This window comes from Poecilia latipinna, unplaced genomic scaffold (assembly GCF_001443285.1).
Source record: "Poecilia latipinna isolate Pla-1442-1.1 unplaced genomic scaffold, P_latipinna-1.0 Scaffold2014, whole genome shotgun sequence".
Classification (NCBI taxonomy): Eukaryota; Metazoa; Chordata; class Actinopteri; order Cyprinodontiformes; family Poeciliidae; genus Poecilia; species Poecilia latipinna.
In genome coordinates, this window is record NW_015114630.1 from 84544 (window position 1) to 101000 (window position 16457).

The following is a 16457-nucleotide window of genomic DNA, read 5'->3' on the forward strand; positions in this document are numbered from 1 at the left end:
ATGCCACCTTTAAGCCTGTGCAGGATCACAGCAGGAGAGCACTTGCCAATCACCAGCGATCAACCTTTTAAAACACAGACAATAACCACACAGTCACACACTCACACCTGGGATCAATTTATAATTTTCAATTAACTGGAGTACCCAGAACCCAGACATGCATGGGGGCAAACCTGCAAACTAAACACAATGAGATTCAGAATTAAACACTGGCTTGTAATGGTTTTAAAGCTGTCATGATGGATATATTTTTCTTATGACCATTTGTTTAGTGCAATGCTTTGGTATCAGTATAAATGGGAGGCTTTTTCTAGAGGGATAATATTTGCTCACAGTTTTGCTTTTACTTTCATATCAACACACTGTAGCATACACAATTAGATCACCACATAACCCATCTGACACATGAGCCGGACAATCTGCCACATAAGTATCACAGTTTTCACATACCCTGCATACTGAACAAATGCCCCACCTCCAGTGGAAAAACAAGCTAACAAAATAATGCAGGTGCATTTAAAATTTTGTGTTTGGCTAAAAGTGATCATACACCTTGATGGCGCTCGTAGGTCACTAAAATCTAATTTCCAGATGTTCAGTTAAGCCTTTAACTGAAAGAAAAGCAATGTACCCAGTCATAAAACAGCAGAACACTGTGAACTTCACCACATTAGTCTCAGTATAGATAAACTTTGAGCACATCTTTCAAAAAGACAAAACTTTAAGTTCCTCCAAATGTCTTTAATATCCTTATGGCCAGACCAACATCAGAGTTGTTTTGTAAACGTCCAGCTTTCATAGTGGTAGTAGGGTATATTGTGTCCTTTAAAACAGTATTTTCACATCATGATTAAGCATCATAAAGTGCAAATAAAGCCTCAAATTCAACATTTTGTGTAAATTCAATGTATACAGAAATTGCGTCTTTAAACTGATAATGGAATGGTATTGTTTTTTCTTTATTTTTATGGCATAAAACAAATAAAAAGTTTGGTCTTTTATCATGTTGGTAGGATTCTGAAACAGTATTTAATGAAGTGATATAAAAAGATTCAGAACCACCTATTTAAGAACTCAAAATAAAACAACATGAAGCTTATCAGTCTAAAATTGTTTATTTTTCTGTTGTTTCCAGGTCTTAGTTACACGTTTCACTCTTTGTTCAACAAAGTGCATTGATTAGTCAGGAGTATGGGTAGACAGGTACTTGTAAAAATGGTAGATAGTCTGAATCTTGCAGCATTTGTTCTTCCTTCTGGGGAGCATTAAAAGTCTCTTAAAGCATTCAAGTGATAAAAGGAGGAAGTAAGGAACAACGTTGGAATAACACAGCAGAACATTTACAAGTGAGACAGCCAGTAGTTTTTTTTTTGTTTTTTTTAAAGGTCACCTCCTTCTAAGGTTAGAAAATTACAATTGCTAAAAGAAAAGCATGAGAAATGTGGTTAAACTGAAGAAATCTGCATTTTATAAACGCTGCTAATTACAAACACCATTCTGCTCTTCTGCAAAATTTCATTATGATTTGTGTTTGTATGCGAAATATAAGAACGAAGTCAAAATTGCAGTCAAAAGGATAGTTTCATGTGGTGCATGGGTCAAATACGTGACAGATGGTTTCCAGGAGAATCCAGTGCAGAATCGGTGGGCGGAGTTGCTGGCCAACAAGTTTGAGGGGACGGTGGGACAAACGTCTGAGGTTAGGCAGAGATGGAATAGGGAGCTCCTTCGGGCTGGTAAATAAGACAAACAGATAAAAGAGAAACCAGGTCACACATTTTCCAGTGGTCTGACCATACTGCCACCTCTAAGCCTGGGCCACCCTGCGTGCCCACTCCTCCAGGACCACGTCTGAAAGCTCACTTAGCAGCTTGTTCTAACAAGGCGTGACAGAGGGTTTGCGGGCGTGGAGAGACAGCCAAAGAGAGGAAACACCGGATGCCTGCTTCTCGGCTTTTCCTGCAGCCCAAACATGCAGAGCGGAAGCAGAAGACGTGCTTTAAAGATTAGGACGATTATCACCACAACCATCACGATCCCCATTAAGATCATCACACTCTTTGCCACTCCCTCAGAGGATAAAAACGGGTAGTGCGAAATGTTTTCGTTGTGGCCCAATCTGATCTCCCAGCACAGTATGCTCACTGAAGCTGATCACAGATGGAGCCAGTCATAAGAGGCTGCTGCATTTTCTTTTTTTTATTTTTATGGATGAGGTCTTTAAACTCCTAGAAGTACTGAGGCGATATGGAGCAAAGAATCGACTGCACTGAGAGGTAAATGTTAGTTTCTTCTGAGTTTTAGTGTAAAAATAGTAAAACACGCCACTGCACTGCAGAGACTCTTGTGCTGCTGCGGCTGAGGCAGGCTGATTTATAGGTGTAATTTTGCTTTTTGCCTTTTTAAAGAGCAGGGTCAAAAAAGAAAAACAAACTTCAAAGAGATTTGAGGTTTTAATTAATGTGGTTGAAATAAACGCCAAATGATAAAGTGAAATGAAAAGAGGATCACCAGTTTGTCAGTCCCAACAATGCTGCACTGCCCTCCAGTGGTGAAACACAGCCTGTAAAACAAATCAGTAAAAGATGGCAAAGTGCTTTACCAGGACAGTAGATGCTCTTCATCTTGACATCACTGTAACTACTCAGCCTCCTCTTCTCCCTGGGAAAAACAAACAAAAAAAAGGGTCTTGGTTTTCAACATGAACACAAATCGTGAAAGATGGCAAGAGGTATTAAAATATTTCCCCAAAACAGAATACATAAGCATATTTTTCAAATAATTTCTTTAATGGTGAATATAATAGGAAACTTTAACATTCCTGACGACACAGAATCTGTTATTTATTGTGTACTCTACTGAAGCTGCCATGGTCAAACCCTATTCTGAGGGCGTTCTTTGGTCTTCGTGATGCTGTTTGTTCTCGCATGTTCTCCAGCAAACGTCTGAGGCATTTACAAACAACCATACTCAAATTGAGATTAAATTACACTCAGGTGGACTTCATTTACAAGTAGGTTGACCCTTGTAGGTATTTTGTTTTCCCTGAATCTTATTTAGGGGCATCAATATAAGGAGGTTGAATACAAACACACTACATTGTGCTGATCCATCATATAAAATCAAAATAAAGTGCATAAAGGTTTGTGGCTTTAAAGTGACACAATCTGTACAAGTTCAAGAAGTATTAATGTCTTGCCAGGTGCTGTAGATTAAAGAGTTAGTGTTTTTTTTTAGATTAAAAATAGCAGCATTGGCTCGGCTTGACAGAAAAGGGGTCTACAATTTTGTCTTACATAGGCTCTCCACCTACATTCTTAGATCCCATTAAACTAGAAAATATCTCTTGAAAAAAAATATATCTTGATCTTAAGACTATTTGCAAAGAATGGAAATTACCAGCAGTTCTATCTGGGTTTATTTCAACTCTTCTTCTTCTCCATTTTGACACATTAATAAGAAATATGTGGTGGGGGGTTGTGTACAGTAACATCCTGGTTCAAGGGGCCTTCACTTGTTAGTGGTTGAAGAGTCAGAGAGTTAAAAACGGGGAAGACGTAATCCGAGAAACGTGCAGTGTTTGGCAGGGTGATGGGAGAAAATACTTTTCAGTGTTGCTGACAGGGATTCAACTATAAAAACGGTCCAAATCAATTGGTAAAACAAGTGAATTATCCATTGTGAAATGTTTCCTCTTTGTTGTCCTCCAAGCATTGTGCAGTAACACTATGTGCTCAATCTCCTGTGAAAACTGTCACATTCACTTTGCACTCGCTTTGTTTGGAGAGCTCTTGGCAAAGAGAAGAAGAGGTCATGACTTATTTCAAAAGCAAAAATCCTGGAAAGTCTGTGCACCCAACCAAAAAACCCACATATCCGAGTTATTCTGTTTTGCACTCAGGCAGATGCAAAGGACATTTTTAAAAAAATGCCCAAGTTGTTCATAAAAACAAGAAGTCACAACATCCTGGCAGACTAGAACAAAGTGCCTCTGTAGATGTTTTACAGGTCTCTGCATCACTGAGCATGTATTGCGTTGTGTCATCCCTTAAGTATTGCACATGAATAAGAACCTGCTGCAACACTCCACATTCGTGCTTTGTGTACAAATGTGTGGCATGACATACAGCCGACTTGGGGAAAAACAACAGTTTTAGTTTTGTTTGTGATCGGATCGTGCAGAAAACTCCCAATCTCAAGTATGATTCACACCGTGCCAAGCAGGGAGGGAAATAATCCAAACATATACCTCTTGTAATCCTGCATCTTCTTCTTCTTCCTACAGAAGATGAAATCAAGATAAGTCAAGTTTTAAAGTGTCAATAAGCAGTGAGATACTGGTCCATATAGTATTGCTCTTTCTATCATAACACCACTTCCACCTTAGGAATTAAGACAAATACATGAATCATGCTGCAAACCATTAGACACTTCCATGGGAAACTATGATAAAAGCAGCATGCAGCACACAAATACAAAAAAGAAAGAAAAAAGGAAGAAATACTAAGGTTTTCAGAGGCTAAAAGGTGTGACACTACAAACCACACCACGTCTACCTCACTGCCTTGTTCTTCTTGGTCCTGCTGGGAAGGTGGGACAAAGACAGAGACAGAAAGGGAGGAGCAGAGAATGCAAAGCAGTGAAGCAATGGAAGCTCAGGCTGGAATGTCGAAGAAGAGCAAAGCATTGTCCACCTGGCATTTAGAACGATGAAATGTGTATATTCTGAATCGTTGTCCAGCAATAGACATTGGACAGCGCAGTGCATTATAAAATGATGTATGAAATACTTTACTGTCTGTCTGACTGAGTTCTCTGTTCAAGTTGAGGAATGTGTTGTGGGGACACTTTAGACTGACTTATCGTACATCCTATTTGTGATCAGAAGCTCCAAGACAAAACTATTGAAACACCTGCTGAAGTCAACATTTTCCATCAGAAAGTCAAAGATTTCACACCATCAGCATAGACAGATGATGGGTGAAGTAAAAACAAATTGGTTACACTTGTGACTCCATGATAACATTCAGTTCATAAAGATTTTTCAATTTGGGACGCCACATTAAACTTTCGTGCAGCCTGGCAGACCAAACCACGGTTAAAAAGAGACTTGCAACACACTCCGCTGCTTCAGAAAACTAAAAAAACTCCAGACTACCCAACTATTTTAAGAGACATTCTCTTAAAGGGATTGTGTTAAAAGACCATGAAAGTATATTGATATTTGAAACCTACATGGTTTTGCAAAAATGTTCATACCCCTTTAACATTATTTCACTTTACATTTATGCACTGTAATGTACTTTATTGAGATTTTATATCATAGACAAAGTAGCACATACTATAAATGTGACATAAAAGGCAAAAGAGAGATTAATAAGGATAACATATCATATTTTTTATATTTTTGTTGAAAGTCACATATCCTTTTCCATTTCCATTTATCTTGACACTGTGCACAGAGAGGAAGAAGATAGGGAAAAATCTCCCAACCTGTCAGAAAACATTAGCAAACAGTGTCTTCCTGAGGTCAGTGAGTATCCATAAAAACATTCAGATGCCATCTACCTGCCAATGAGTTGTTTTAAAGCTGCTGCCATCACAAATGTAAACAGTTAAATATTTTCTAAGTTCTGTTGGAAATTATACTGGAACTGTGTGCTTGGGTCAAATGAAACTAAGATTGAGCCTTTCTGTAATTTCCTATGCTTACTGTTAGACATGAAAGAGGATCTGCGATGCTGTGAGCTTGTTTCTCTTCTAAAAGTCGTAGCGAACGCTGTTGAACTCTTTGCAATACCAAATTTTGATTAAAATCTTGTGGACTCCTCAAAAAGTATGAAATGGGTCAGCACTGGGTCTTTCAGTTGTGTAATGACTCAAAACACAGATCGAAATCAACAAAGTAAAGATTCCCAGTCATAAAACTTGGTTTTGTCTTTGGAGATCTCAGTCACTGGACCTAAATCTGATAGAAAACCTGTGGGGTGAGCTGAACACTCCTCTCTTCAGCATAACAGAGGACCAGGGACTCTAGATGACCAAGAGAGACTGTGCAAAGACTAATCAGCAAAAATTCCTCTCTCTCTGCGGTCCAACCTTGATAAATGTTACACAAGTAAAAGTGTTATGGTTTTGGGGGAAAAAAAGACATGTCAAATTACCAGCATAGGTGTTAATAAGTGTATCACTGTTAATTTAGTAAGAAACCTAAATGTGTGAAATTATTTTACTGCTATGAAAAAAAAAAATTCTAAGGCTTTATGCACATTTTCACCAGTGGTGAGAAAAAAGCCGCAGGATGCAGCAGTAGGAGGAGTCAGAGGGCGCAGCAACATGACAACAAGGACAAGATGATAAAAACAAGACAGGTTGAAGAAATGTTAAAAAATATATATATATATATGTGTGTGTGTGTGTGTGTGTGTGTATGCATGTATGCATGTATGTGAATCTACCTCAAGCTGTTGTAGTTCTTCTTCCTCCTAAAAGAAATAACATAGCAGCCAGATCAGCAAGCTGTGTGGGGAGCAAAAAGAGAAGCACATGCATACACTATAAGGACATCTGTGGAAAAGGAAACTAAAGGGGATGTTTGAAGGTATCAGGATGCAGCTACAGCTAGGAGGAAACCAAGATGTTAGCTGAAAGGGAACCCATTGGAAGAGGAAGAGTTGATGTGAGGAAACTGAAGAGTTTAATGATGAGTAGGATCAACAACAACAACAACAACAAAAAATACACATCCTTCACAATCCCACCCTCAACAATGTAGAATTGTCTCATCTGAACACCATCAGGCAAGGCTGATGGCTTCATGGAGGAACCGTGGATGATCTACCAAACTACAGAAGATTACTGACGCACAGTTACCTGTGAGTGCAGCTCCTCTTCCTCCTATAAGGAGCCAACCAACAAGAGATGGACAATAACACAAAGAAGCAGTCAAAGGTCTTACAGCTTTCACGAGTAGTACAATGGCAGGAACATGGGCAGAAAATGCTTTAAATGTGTGATATCAGGCAGGTGACTGGAACATCACTGTTCTGAAATATGAGTTAATCAACTAATGGACACAAAACATCTGTGTGAATAGTATATCTAAGAATGTCCAAGTCATTCAGTTTGATTGTGTTACCATGTTCCTCCCATTAAAACTAACTGATCCTTCACTAAGCACACCTTAATTTTATTCAGTTCAATCAGTTTATTCATGTATTACCAATCATGTCAGACTATATATCCAATTAACCTAGATAACAGTAAATCCATTCATAAGACATGATACCCAGAGTTATTTCTTTGAGTTATTTGAAAAAAGAATATCTGAAAACTAATGAGGTGAAGGCCTCTTGAAGCTCAAACTGAGAATCAGAAGGCAAGAAAAGAGGATTTAAGTGACTCTGATCATTGCATGGTTGTTATTGACAGATGGACTGCTCTGAGTAATTCAGAAACTGCTGATATTGATGTGCAACCATGTGCAACCAGTAAATGGCCCCAAAAAGAAAAAAACAAAAAACATCTGATTCATAGGAGGGGAACATAAACTCAAATAACTTCTTGTTATAACCACTAGATTATTATCTACGCAGATGATACACAGGTCTACATTAGAATGTCACTCCAAGTCAATCCAACCACTGAACAGATGCTTAGAACAAAGCAATGTGTGAATGTGTCATAACTTTCACCAGCTGAACAGAAACAAAATTGGAGTTATCTTCAGACCAAACCAGGAACTACCTAGTGTCAGCACACAACTTCAGTTATTAAACATAAAACTACAGGTCAGTCCTGAAATCTGGGTGTAGTGATGGACTCAGACCTGAGCCTTCAGAGACACAAAGTCAGCCTGTCATTTGAAGAACATTTCTAGAATTAAAGGACTAGTGTGCCAGCAAGACCTAGGGAAACTCATCCATGCATTTATCTTTAATCACATTGATCACAGCTTAAAAAATAATACTCAGACAGCTGCATGTGATCCAGAATGCTGCCACGTTCTCACTAAGACAAAGAAAACAGAGCACATCTATACCGACTCCCTGTAGCTCAGAGAATAAACTTTAAAATACCTTTGTTACATTATAAAGCACTGAATGGCTTAGCACCAAAAATACATGAAAAAGGTCTGTTGTCATATCAGTCTTCCAGACCATTCAGGTCTTCTGGTTTTATGTCTGCATATCAAAATTACCAGAAAACCCTCATGTGCAGCTCATGTCAGTAACTTTCACAATACCAAACAGGTGGAGAGATGGTGACAGGTATGAACACACAGGATTACAAGCAGCAACAACTGCTAAGAATGAAAACACTTAATAAAGTAGCAACTTAATCCTTATGTGGAGACATTGTGCGCCTGCACTACCTAAAATAAAATCCCTCAATAAAGCCATTTTAGACAGGATTTCAAAAAAATAAAAGTGATTTTCTTCAATTACGTAATACTTTTACTTTAGGTAATACCAATCTATAGTTTGCCATGCTTCAAAGGGAAACCAGAAGAAACCAGAAGCCCTGATGCAACAAATATATGACTGAACTCTGTGTAATTAATCCTTTTAGGGAAAGTTGAACAAAAAATGTCTAATTCACGCAACCCAAAACACTACATTTGTAAGCATGAACTGTTTATTCCTCTAAATAATAATAGAAAAAAAAAACTTACTTGCTCTTCATCCTCTTCTTGTGCTTCCTATAACAAGAGACAGGAAGAGATCTCTTAAGTTTTCACATAGTGTACAAAATATGCATCAGTACTTAGAAACGTCAGCATTCACAGATTAACATCATGAAATAAGTTAGAGTGGCTGGGTTTAGGATTGTCCTGACACACCTTAACAAGAACAGTTAATGGTGGATGTTTTGCAGGTTATTATGAACTGTAACACAACAGTTAGCTAATAGGTAGCATGAGATATAAAAAAAATAAGCACAAAAAGAAACCTGAAAAAAGAAGGAGAGGAAGTATTAAGAGTCCATTGATGCTGCAGAGGGATTTAAGACCACACTTTGGCTCGTTAGTGGAAGAGGGAGAGATTTTAGGATGAGGATGATGGTAGGTAAATGTTAAGTAAAAAGAGGACGTTAATGTCAACATAAAATGAGACACTCCAGGAATGACAAGAAGGCATGGGATAGAGAGGGAATTCAATCACTCCGGGGTTATGGAGGTGGAAAACTGATGAGGAGCTGGACTTGAGTTATATGGCAATTACTGTCTCTTCAGTGACCTCATCTGTTCCTTCCTCTGCAGCCGCCTCCTCTTCCTCTCCCTCTCCCCTTGATGTTTCTAGTTCGGTGGCTTCATCATCTGCTCGTCCACCCTCTCCTTCTTCCTCATCACCTGCCTGTCCCTCCTCCTCTCCTTCTTGTGCATCCCCATTATGCTTCTAAGAGGTGAAATAAGTAATCAAGTAAAACAAGAAATGTAATCAAAGATAAATAAATGAAAACAGGGAGTAGGAGGAAAAAAAAAAGAGACTGTTTCGACATGATTACAACGGCACACTCCTCAGATGGAGATGTTAGTCTTGCAAAAAGGAATCCAGTAATTCATTAAAATGGAAGTGATGGTTTCAAAGGGACAGAAAAACAGAGTTGAAATAAGAACTAGTTTGCTGCAGCATTCTAAAGATTCATGCAACACTAACATTATTTGAGGTCATGGGAGGGATTAAGACTCTGTTCAAGTCATCAGCTAGTGATGGAAAGGAAGTTATTAATTATATCAGACAAAGACTATGAAGAGGTGTGGCACAGTTATAGAAAAAGCATGATGGGAAAATGGAAACATATTGTCAGCTTTACTACTGAGTCGTCAGGATTTTCCTCTGCATGGGTTCCGTTTTGCATAATGTGCTCCTTCTCAGCCTGCAATGCTTCCTGCATCAAGGAGGTTCAACACAAATCAACTGTAGTGAATTAAAAACAACAGATTTCAAACCCCAAGGTTTTAATAAAATCTATTTATAATATCTACTTCTGGATATGATGTGAGATACACACACACACACGCGCACACACACACACACACACACCAATGTCTGTCATCTGTGTTGTTCTGGTGTCAAAAGCAGTTTATGAATGCAAGATGTCACTAATGATCTGGAAGTCAACATTTTCTGCGAATGAAAATCTGAAAAGTGCAGCATGCATTTGTATTCGGGCCTTTTTGGGTCAATTTCTTGTAGAACCACTTTTCACTATGATCAGCTGGAATCTTTGAGGTATGACTCAAATTTCAGCCAGTTCTTTGACAAATAGATCAAGATGAGTCAGACTGGATGGGGAACAACTAATGAACAGAAACAATTTCTCAGCCAGACTTAAGTCTGCACTTTGACTAGGCCATTGTAACACATGAATATGTTGTGATTGAAAGCCTTCCACTGTAGCGCTGAGTTGAGGATTGTAGTCCTGTTGGAAGTTGAACCGCCTCCATTGATTTTATTTATTTATTTTTATGGTTTCATGTTGGAATTGCTTTGGTGTCTTGCTGTATAGTCTGCATGTACTTAAGCTAACATCCGGAATCGATCCCGTTAGGATTTACTGTAACAAAACAAAATTCCCAGTTCGATCAGTTATAGCACATCTGTTCTATATACTTTTGTGACCTTGTGAATGAGCTGATGTGCAGTGATGTAGGGATTTCAAAAGACAGTTGGTTGGATATGACTGAGGGGTATCCGAGTAAAAGGGGATTGAATGCATATCCACCCTGCACTTTTAAGACTTTAATTTGTGAACATTTGTGAAAAACATGTCTCCTTTTCTATGCAATAGTGTTTTCCTACTTCGAAAAATTAAAAATTAAAAATTCCAATAAAATATGCTTGGGATTCTGGTTGTATAACATAACAGAGTGTGAGAAAGCTCAATATTTTTGCTAGGAGCTGTATCATTTTGAGCTTCTCTTTAACAGAGAAGCACTCGCTGCAGCAACACACCACATTTTACTTCAGAAATGCTGCCTCTTATCAAACAGTGTCAGGAAAGCTCTCTGCAGTTTAGACCAACTATCCAATGAAAACAATCAATGCTTAACAACAATAAAAATTGAAAAAATACAATAAAAAAAGAGCCCAAAGTGTTCAACAGCCAAATTCATTTTTATAAGAAGCAAACTTTTTTCACATAAAATAACGACTTATCCCTGTTTCCAAAATCAGTTATAGTGAAAGAAATGCTAAATATTGTTATAAATTAGTGAAATCAGTTCTAACCTTCGAGCCAGGAGGAGGGGGCAACCCTAGGAAGGCATACACCGTGTTGTCTTCCTTTGCATCAAAAAATGTGTCATAATCCTGCAGGGGGAAAAACATTTTCTTTTTACTTTTTATGTTATTCAATTGCAGAACTATGTTAGATATGTTTTTTTGCTACACCTGCTAATCTAATTCAAGACCCACATTAAAGAGTTACAAATGCATCTTTGCTCACCCCACAGTAGCTCTCCTCATTGAAAATCTGTGGAGGGAGTGGGATGCCGTTGGAGGGCTTCTTCTCCTCTGGGACATTTTGCCTCATCCACATGCGGTTCTGCTCATTGCAGGCAATGTCCAGCTCAGCGTATTCCACTTTCAGAGCCTCCAGGAAGCCGACCACATCTTGCTGTTTCTTTTTGATCTGCAAGGTGGAAAAATGAACAGCTCATGAATCAAAACCTTTTGGATTTTGTTTTGTTTTTCTTCTTTTACAAAAAAAAAGAAATTTTCAGCCTTTGCTTTTCACATTCAAAACATTTTTTTTTAGAGTTGTCCTGTACTTTAACATTTAATATGTGTTTATATTCTGTTGCCTGGTTTCCTGCGTGATCCGTTGGCCATTTTCTCGCATTACCTCACAGCTGAACCGAGTCTCTAACCAACCCCTGCTGGAGATATCAACTCTCCAGCTTAAATATTTCTTAGTTAGTGCTTGGTCATATATCATTTCATCCTGTTATTCCCATCAAACCTGCTTGTCTTATTTACGATTTTGGATTCCACCTGAGCTTAAGATTTTGTACATTTTTCAATTGACTTTTATAGATAAAATTGTTTACTTTCACCCATTTCCCTCTTTCCTGTATTTGTAGAGAAATTATATTTTTGATAAGATGCAGATAAGAACATGAAATGTTCTGAGAACTGGAGTATGTGGTTCAAGGCATTGACTCAGGGGATGGGAAAACAAATGCATGTCAAACTTTCCAGACTGATTGATCTGTGTTAGTCATAATATGGAAAAGCTGAGGTGGATGAACACATTTATTTTCTTCCATCTAGAAAATGCACCATTTTAAAGGAGTGTTAGTTGACAAGTTTCTAACTCATTCAACTCTCACAACAATTTACAAAGTATTTGATCACAAATGTTGAACTATAAGACATAACAGGGAGAACACATATGCTGGTTGAATTACCAATCGAGTTGCATAAAATATATTTAAAGGTAAAATAATGAGGATAGCTTTAAGGCCTCATCTACGGCACAATTCTGGACAAGTAAACAACCAGTTTGGTGGAAATCAAATTCATTTTTCTAACTATTGTGAGAAAGCTGGACTAGTTGTGCTTAAGAGACCTCAAGGAAAGCTCCAGAAAGCAAACTTTCCCTCTTCTCATTAGTAATCACTCAAATAAGTACATAAGCAGTGATTTATAGAAATGTTTATAGAAATAAAAGCAGTCTTAAAACTATAACTGGGGATATTTCTCGGGTCTGAAAAAGAGCCTCCAAGCTCAGACATGAAAAGATTAGGGAGCCCCTGTTCTGGAAGGCTCCGCCTGTTGAATCACATTTACATACGAAATACTTACCCAAGCTCACTCATCAGAAATAAATCTGATCACAAGTCAAGCCAGTTAACTTGCTGAAAGAGCAAATTATCAGGCAAGGCAACAAGCATTAATTTATAGATTTAACCCAGTAAAATCAGAGTGAGTGACAGTCATGTCCAGTTTATGGAGTACAACCTGCAAAGCTCGAGCCAAAGTTAAGATCATTGTGAAAACTTACCGCTGTCGATCCAGAGGAAGTGGCGAGAAAAACTTTGATTACCATTTTTACTACAAACTATGTTGAAGAGGTGGCAGTGCAACAAGAAGGGCCTTAAAGGAGAAGTCTGCCTGCTCTATTATTAGAGCGCACCTCGGACGGAGAAATAACAGTGGGATCGCACACACACACTGACACACATTGCTGGAGGTATTTTTGTCTCCGGGCTCCATTAGAGGCGGATTGGTTAGTTGGCCCCTTAGGGCGCAGCGGCGCATACTGATTGGCAGCTTCAGCTGTCTGTCGGCTCAGGGGGGGGGGGGGGAGGGCAAGTTAGTTTCTAAGTCCATGCTGAGAAGGACAGAAATAGCTGTGAACAACACTGTGGGAGTCACAGTGCTTATTTTAATACGAAACTGTTATTTTTATTTAAAGAGGTTATTTATTTAACTTTATTGGCTATAATCACTTTTTTGTAGCTTAATTTAACTTATATAGGCCTTTTTTTGTTGCTTTGAACTGATTTATTTTTTTTTAATCACACAAGAATACAGAGATGAGGGTAAATGTTGAGTCTAATGTTAGTGTGCTCTATAGCAATGGCGTTTGTGATTTTTTCTTTAATTTTAAGTCATTTTATTTTGTGGTAAAACTGTGTAAAAAAGTTGGTATCTGACTCGGAACCTGATTAAAGGGATATTCTGCTGCGCAAGGACTCTGGACTGTCTTTAATCTTGCCCTGGGTTAATCATAAACACGGTTTGGAAAAACTACACCACAATCTAAATTTCTAACTATTATATATATATATATATATATATAAAGTTAATTAAAGTTTGAATCACATGCTAACTTCAGCTTCGTTATGAGTTCCGCAGCAGGTGCCATGACAACCGGCGTTTTTTAAAAAGTAAAAAATTCTGTTTAGGATTAAACATTTAGATTAGATTCCAACGACATTTAATTAGCATAGACCGATTTACTAAGCTGAGTTGTTTCCGGTTTTGACAAGAAAATTTTTTTCTTATGTTTCACAAAGTGTCAAATTTTTCTTAAAGTTGCATGGATGGGGATCGTGATACAGTGAGCTGCAGTACCAACACCTCCAGGTGGTCCAGTCCCTGCTGTGGTTCTGATGGTCCAGGGTATCCATCTGACCGTGAGGAGACAGCTGACAGGACTCCAGATGATCATCCATCAGCCAAACTCCAGGGATCAAAGCGATCTGGATACAGTCAAGGCAATGCAGGATGTAATTGAGAGTGGGCTACTATTTCTTTCTGTCATAACCAAACGAATTTGCTTTTCCCTTCAGGCACGAAAACCCAAGCGGTCCAGAAGCAAAAAATGAAGCATGAAATCCTGAAGATGCCTCCAATCCGTACCATGCAAGGTTCAAAGTCAGTGAACCAGGCCCCCAGCATGAACTGCATCTGGGCGCTGAAGAGCCAGGTTTGGGATCTGCAGCAGCAGCTCAGTGAAGCCAAGACTGCGAACAAACTGCTGAAGAAAGTCCAGCACCGCCACACGGTGGCGCAGCAGCACTTCAGAGACTCAAATGACGACATCTCCCAGGTTGGATCATAATTTCATCTCTTCAGATTTCTCTTGTAACGCTTCCATTCTGTCAGCTAAGTGTGCCCTATCTAGGTCTGAAGACAAAAAGTAATCATACTCTGAATGCAATTCAAATTTAAAGAGTATTCCTGCATCACCAGCACAACCAATACCAAAGAAACCATATTCCTTCTATGCATGTTTCCAGATTTTAGCCAAGCACAACAATGAAACTAAAGCTCTTCAGGGTTTGCTCCGTGAAACCCGCATGTCCCGTGACAACCTGGGCAGGCAGCTGCAGGCCACAGAAAGAAAGCTGCTCAGCATGAAGGACACTCTACAGCACCTGCAGCAGCTCAGCCAAGACCAGAGTCTACTGGACAGGGAGGAGCTCACCCTGAAGCTGGCCTGGGCCACTACACAGCTGGAGGACAGGGACCGGAAGATACAGGTGCGGAGGTGAACGGTATGGAGGCTTGAGTGAGTTGCTGGGATATAGCTTACTTCAAAGTTGAAATCAGAACGCAGCCCTAAGTTTTTAGTCTTAAAGCATAGCCCTTTTATTTGGTCGTGCATTGCATTTCTTTTTTATCTCCTTACATTTTAGAACATGGAGAGAACCCTTGAGTTGTACCAAGAATCATTCAAACGCCAAATAGACTCGGAACAAAGAAAACTCAGAGAGGCAAGAAAAGCATCTGTCTGTCTGCAAGACCACATCCACCAGCTGACCAGAGAGCTCCAGGTGAGCATGAAATGACTGATATATAGGAATCACTCATAGTTTCTCCATAAGGTTTAATTCAGGCAAGTTTGTTGATAAATCAATCCCAATGATAACATGGCTATTAGTAGTTATTGGTACCTTTTGCAGTATGGGCAGGTACCGGGTGCTGCTGGAAATTGAAACCAGTATCTCTTTCTTTGTATATGAATTTCACTGTTTAAATTGAATTACTGAAATAACTACTGCAATAATGATTCTGTTTGCTGAGATGTCCCTCTTGTCTCCATAGCTATGTATAATACGCAACTTTTGATTTTTTTTTTTCTGAAATAGCTCAGAGAAAAAGAAGTGCAGAAACATAATATTTACTACCACAGGATGGTTAAAGGACACAGCATAAAAGGTAATGAGCACAAATAAGCTACTTTAACAAAGGTTAGTTATGCTTTCTAGTTGCCTGTGACTTTAGCTGCCTGAACTTATAATTGTAGCTAAAGAGAATAAGGTGGTGCAGACGGATAGATCTGTCCAAACATCATCAGAGCTATTGAAGAGAGATGTTTTGGCACATAAGGAGTCTTGAGTAATTAAACATCTATCAAGTTTTGTATCTGCAGGTATGTTGCATTCAGTTTGATCTAATTTGTTGATTTGTGCTTCACCTTATCAAGGAAATTAGATATTTCATGAATCCGTCATGCCTATTTAAAGTTCCTGTGATCATCTAAGCCCTGTTAACCGTTTATCATTTCAGCATTACAACCACCATCTGCAAGAGTGTTGCTTACTGAAAGTCCAGAAAGAAACATTTCTGAAAACACTGTATTATAAGACGATCACCAAGACGTAAGCATTGTGCTGGTTGTAAATTGGGTAGTAAAAGGAATATTTGATTAAGCTGATGTAAAATCTGTTGTTTTTTTTTTGTTTTGTTTTTTTTTCAGGTATTTTTCAAAGAAAATATTGAGAGAAACTATTGGGAAGAAAATCGAGATGAGAGCCTAGAACACCTGGCCGAACGACAAAGAAGCCGAGGCTTTAGAAACTTTACAGCAGTTATAAGAGAAGGAAACAAAAGATGAAATTAATTTGGCCAATGTTTTGGAAACAACTCTGAATGCAACCATGTCAAATAAAAATGAATGCACAGCTCAACCCAGTCAGTAAGAACTTGCATAGTGAC

At 38.6% G+C, this 16457-nt stretch overlaps 2 protein-coding genes across 23 annotated transcripts; one reads left to right on the forward strand and one right to left on the reverse strand.

Moving 5' to 3' along the window:
- Positions 1 to 1643: 1643 nt before the first annotated feature.
- Positions 1644 to 13249, reverse strand: sh3bgr (SH3 domain binding glutamate-rich protein). 21 transcript variants are annotated; one of them, XM_015016399.1, is made up of 11 exons: positions 13012 to 13249; positions 11452 to 11637; positions 11235 to 11315; positions 9820 to 9891; positions 9240 to 9398; positions 8675 to 8701; positions 6459 to 6485; positions 4557 to 4583; positions 4250 to 4279; positions 2603 to 2661; positions 1644 to 1733 (listed from the first exon to the last, which is right to left on the reverse strand). In XM_015016399.1, exons 1-10 carry the CDS (start codon positions 13054 to 13056, stop codon positions 2641 to 2643), a joined length of 675 nt encoding a protein of 224 aa, XP_014871885.1. In that variant the 5' UTR covers positions 13057 to 13249; the 3' UTR covers positions 1644 to 1733; positions 2603 to 2640. The 21 variants fall into 21 exon arrangements, with proteins under 21 accessions (XP_014871885.1, XP_014871881.1, XP_014871884.1 ...); XM_015016395.1 differs by having other exon boundaries at positions 9817 to 9891; positions 13012 to 13248; XM_015016398.1 differs by having other exon boundaries at positions 4557 to 4580; positions 9817 to 9891; positions 13012 to 13247.
- A 573-nt stretch (positions 13250 to 13822) lies between these two features.
- On the forward strand, positions 13823 to 16429 carry LOC106935752 (lebercilin-like protein). 2 transcript variants are annotated; one of them, XM_015016392.1, is made up of 8 exons: positions 13828 to 14230; positions 14306 to 14565; positions 14756 to 14998; positions 15155 to 15292; positions 15608 to 15677; positions 15766 to 15891; positions 16029 to 16120; positions 16219 to 16429. In XM_015016392.1, exons 1-6 carry the CDS (start codon positions 14053 to 14055, stop codon positions 15855 to 15857), a joined length of 981 nt encoding a protein of 326 aa, XP_014871878.1. In that variant the 5' UTR covers positions 13828 to 14052; the 3' UTR covers positions 15858 to 15891; positions 16029 to 16120; positions 16219 to 16429. The 2 variants fall into 2 exon arrangements, with proteins under 2 accessions (XP_014871879.1, XP_014871878.1); XM_015016393.1 differs by lacking the exons at positions 16029 to 16120; positions 16219 to 16429 and having other exon boundaries at positions 13823 to 14230; positions 15608 to 15676; positions 15764 to 15848.
- The last annotated feature ends 28 nt before the right edge of the window (positions 16430 to 16457 follow it).

Bases quoted from the DNA above. Each gene is read 5' to 3' on its own strand.
- LOC106935752 (XM_015016392.1), top strand. From the start codon at position 14,053: ATGGATGGGGATCGTGATACAGTGAGCTGCAGTACCAACACCTCCAGG. The intron at 14,231-14,305 runs GCAATGCAGGAT...TTTTCCCTTCAG, and splicing joins GCGATCTGGATACAGTCAAG to GCACGAAAACCCAAGCGGTC. The intron at 14,999-15,154 runs GTGCGGAGGTGA...CTTACATTTTAG, and splicing joins ACAGGGACCGGAAGATACAG to AACATGGAGAGAACCCTTGA.
- sh3bgr (XM_015016395.1), bottom strand. From the start codon at position 13,056: ATGGTAATCAAAGTTTTTCTCGCCACTTCCTCTGGATCGACAGCG. The intron at 9,399-9,816 runs GTAAAGCTGACA...TTCACCTCTTAG, and splicing joins AAAATCCTGACGACTCAGTA to AAGCATAATGGGGATGCACA. The intron at 2,662-4,249 runs GTATATGTTTGG...TGTTTTTCCCAG, and splicing joins AAGATGCAGGATTACAAGAG to GGAGAAGAGGAGGCTGAGTA.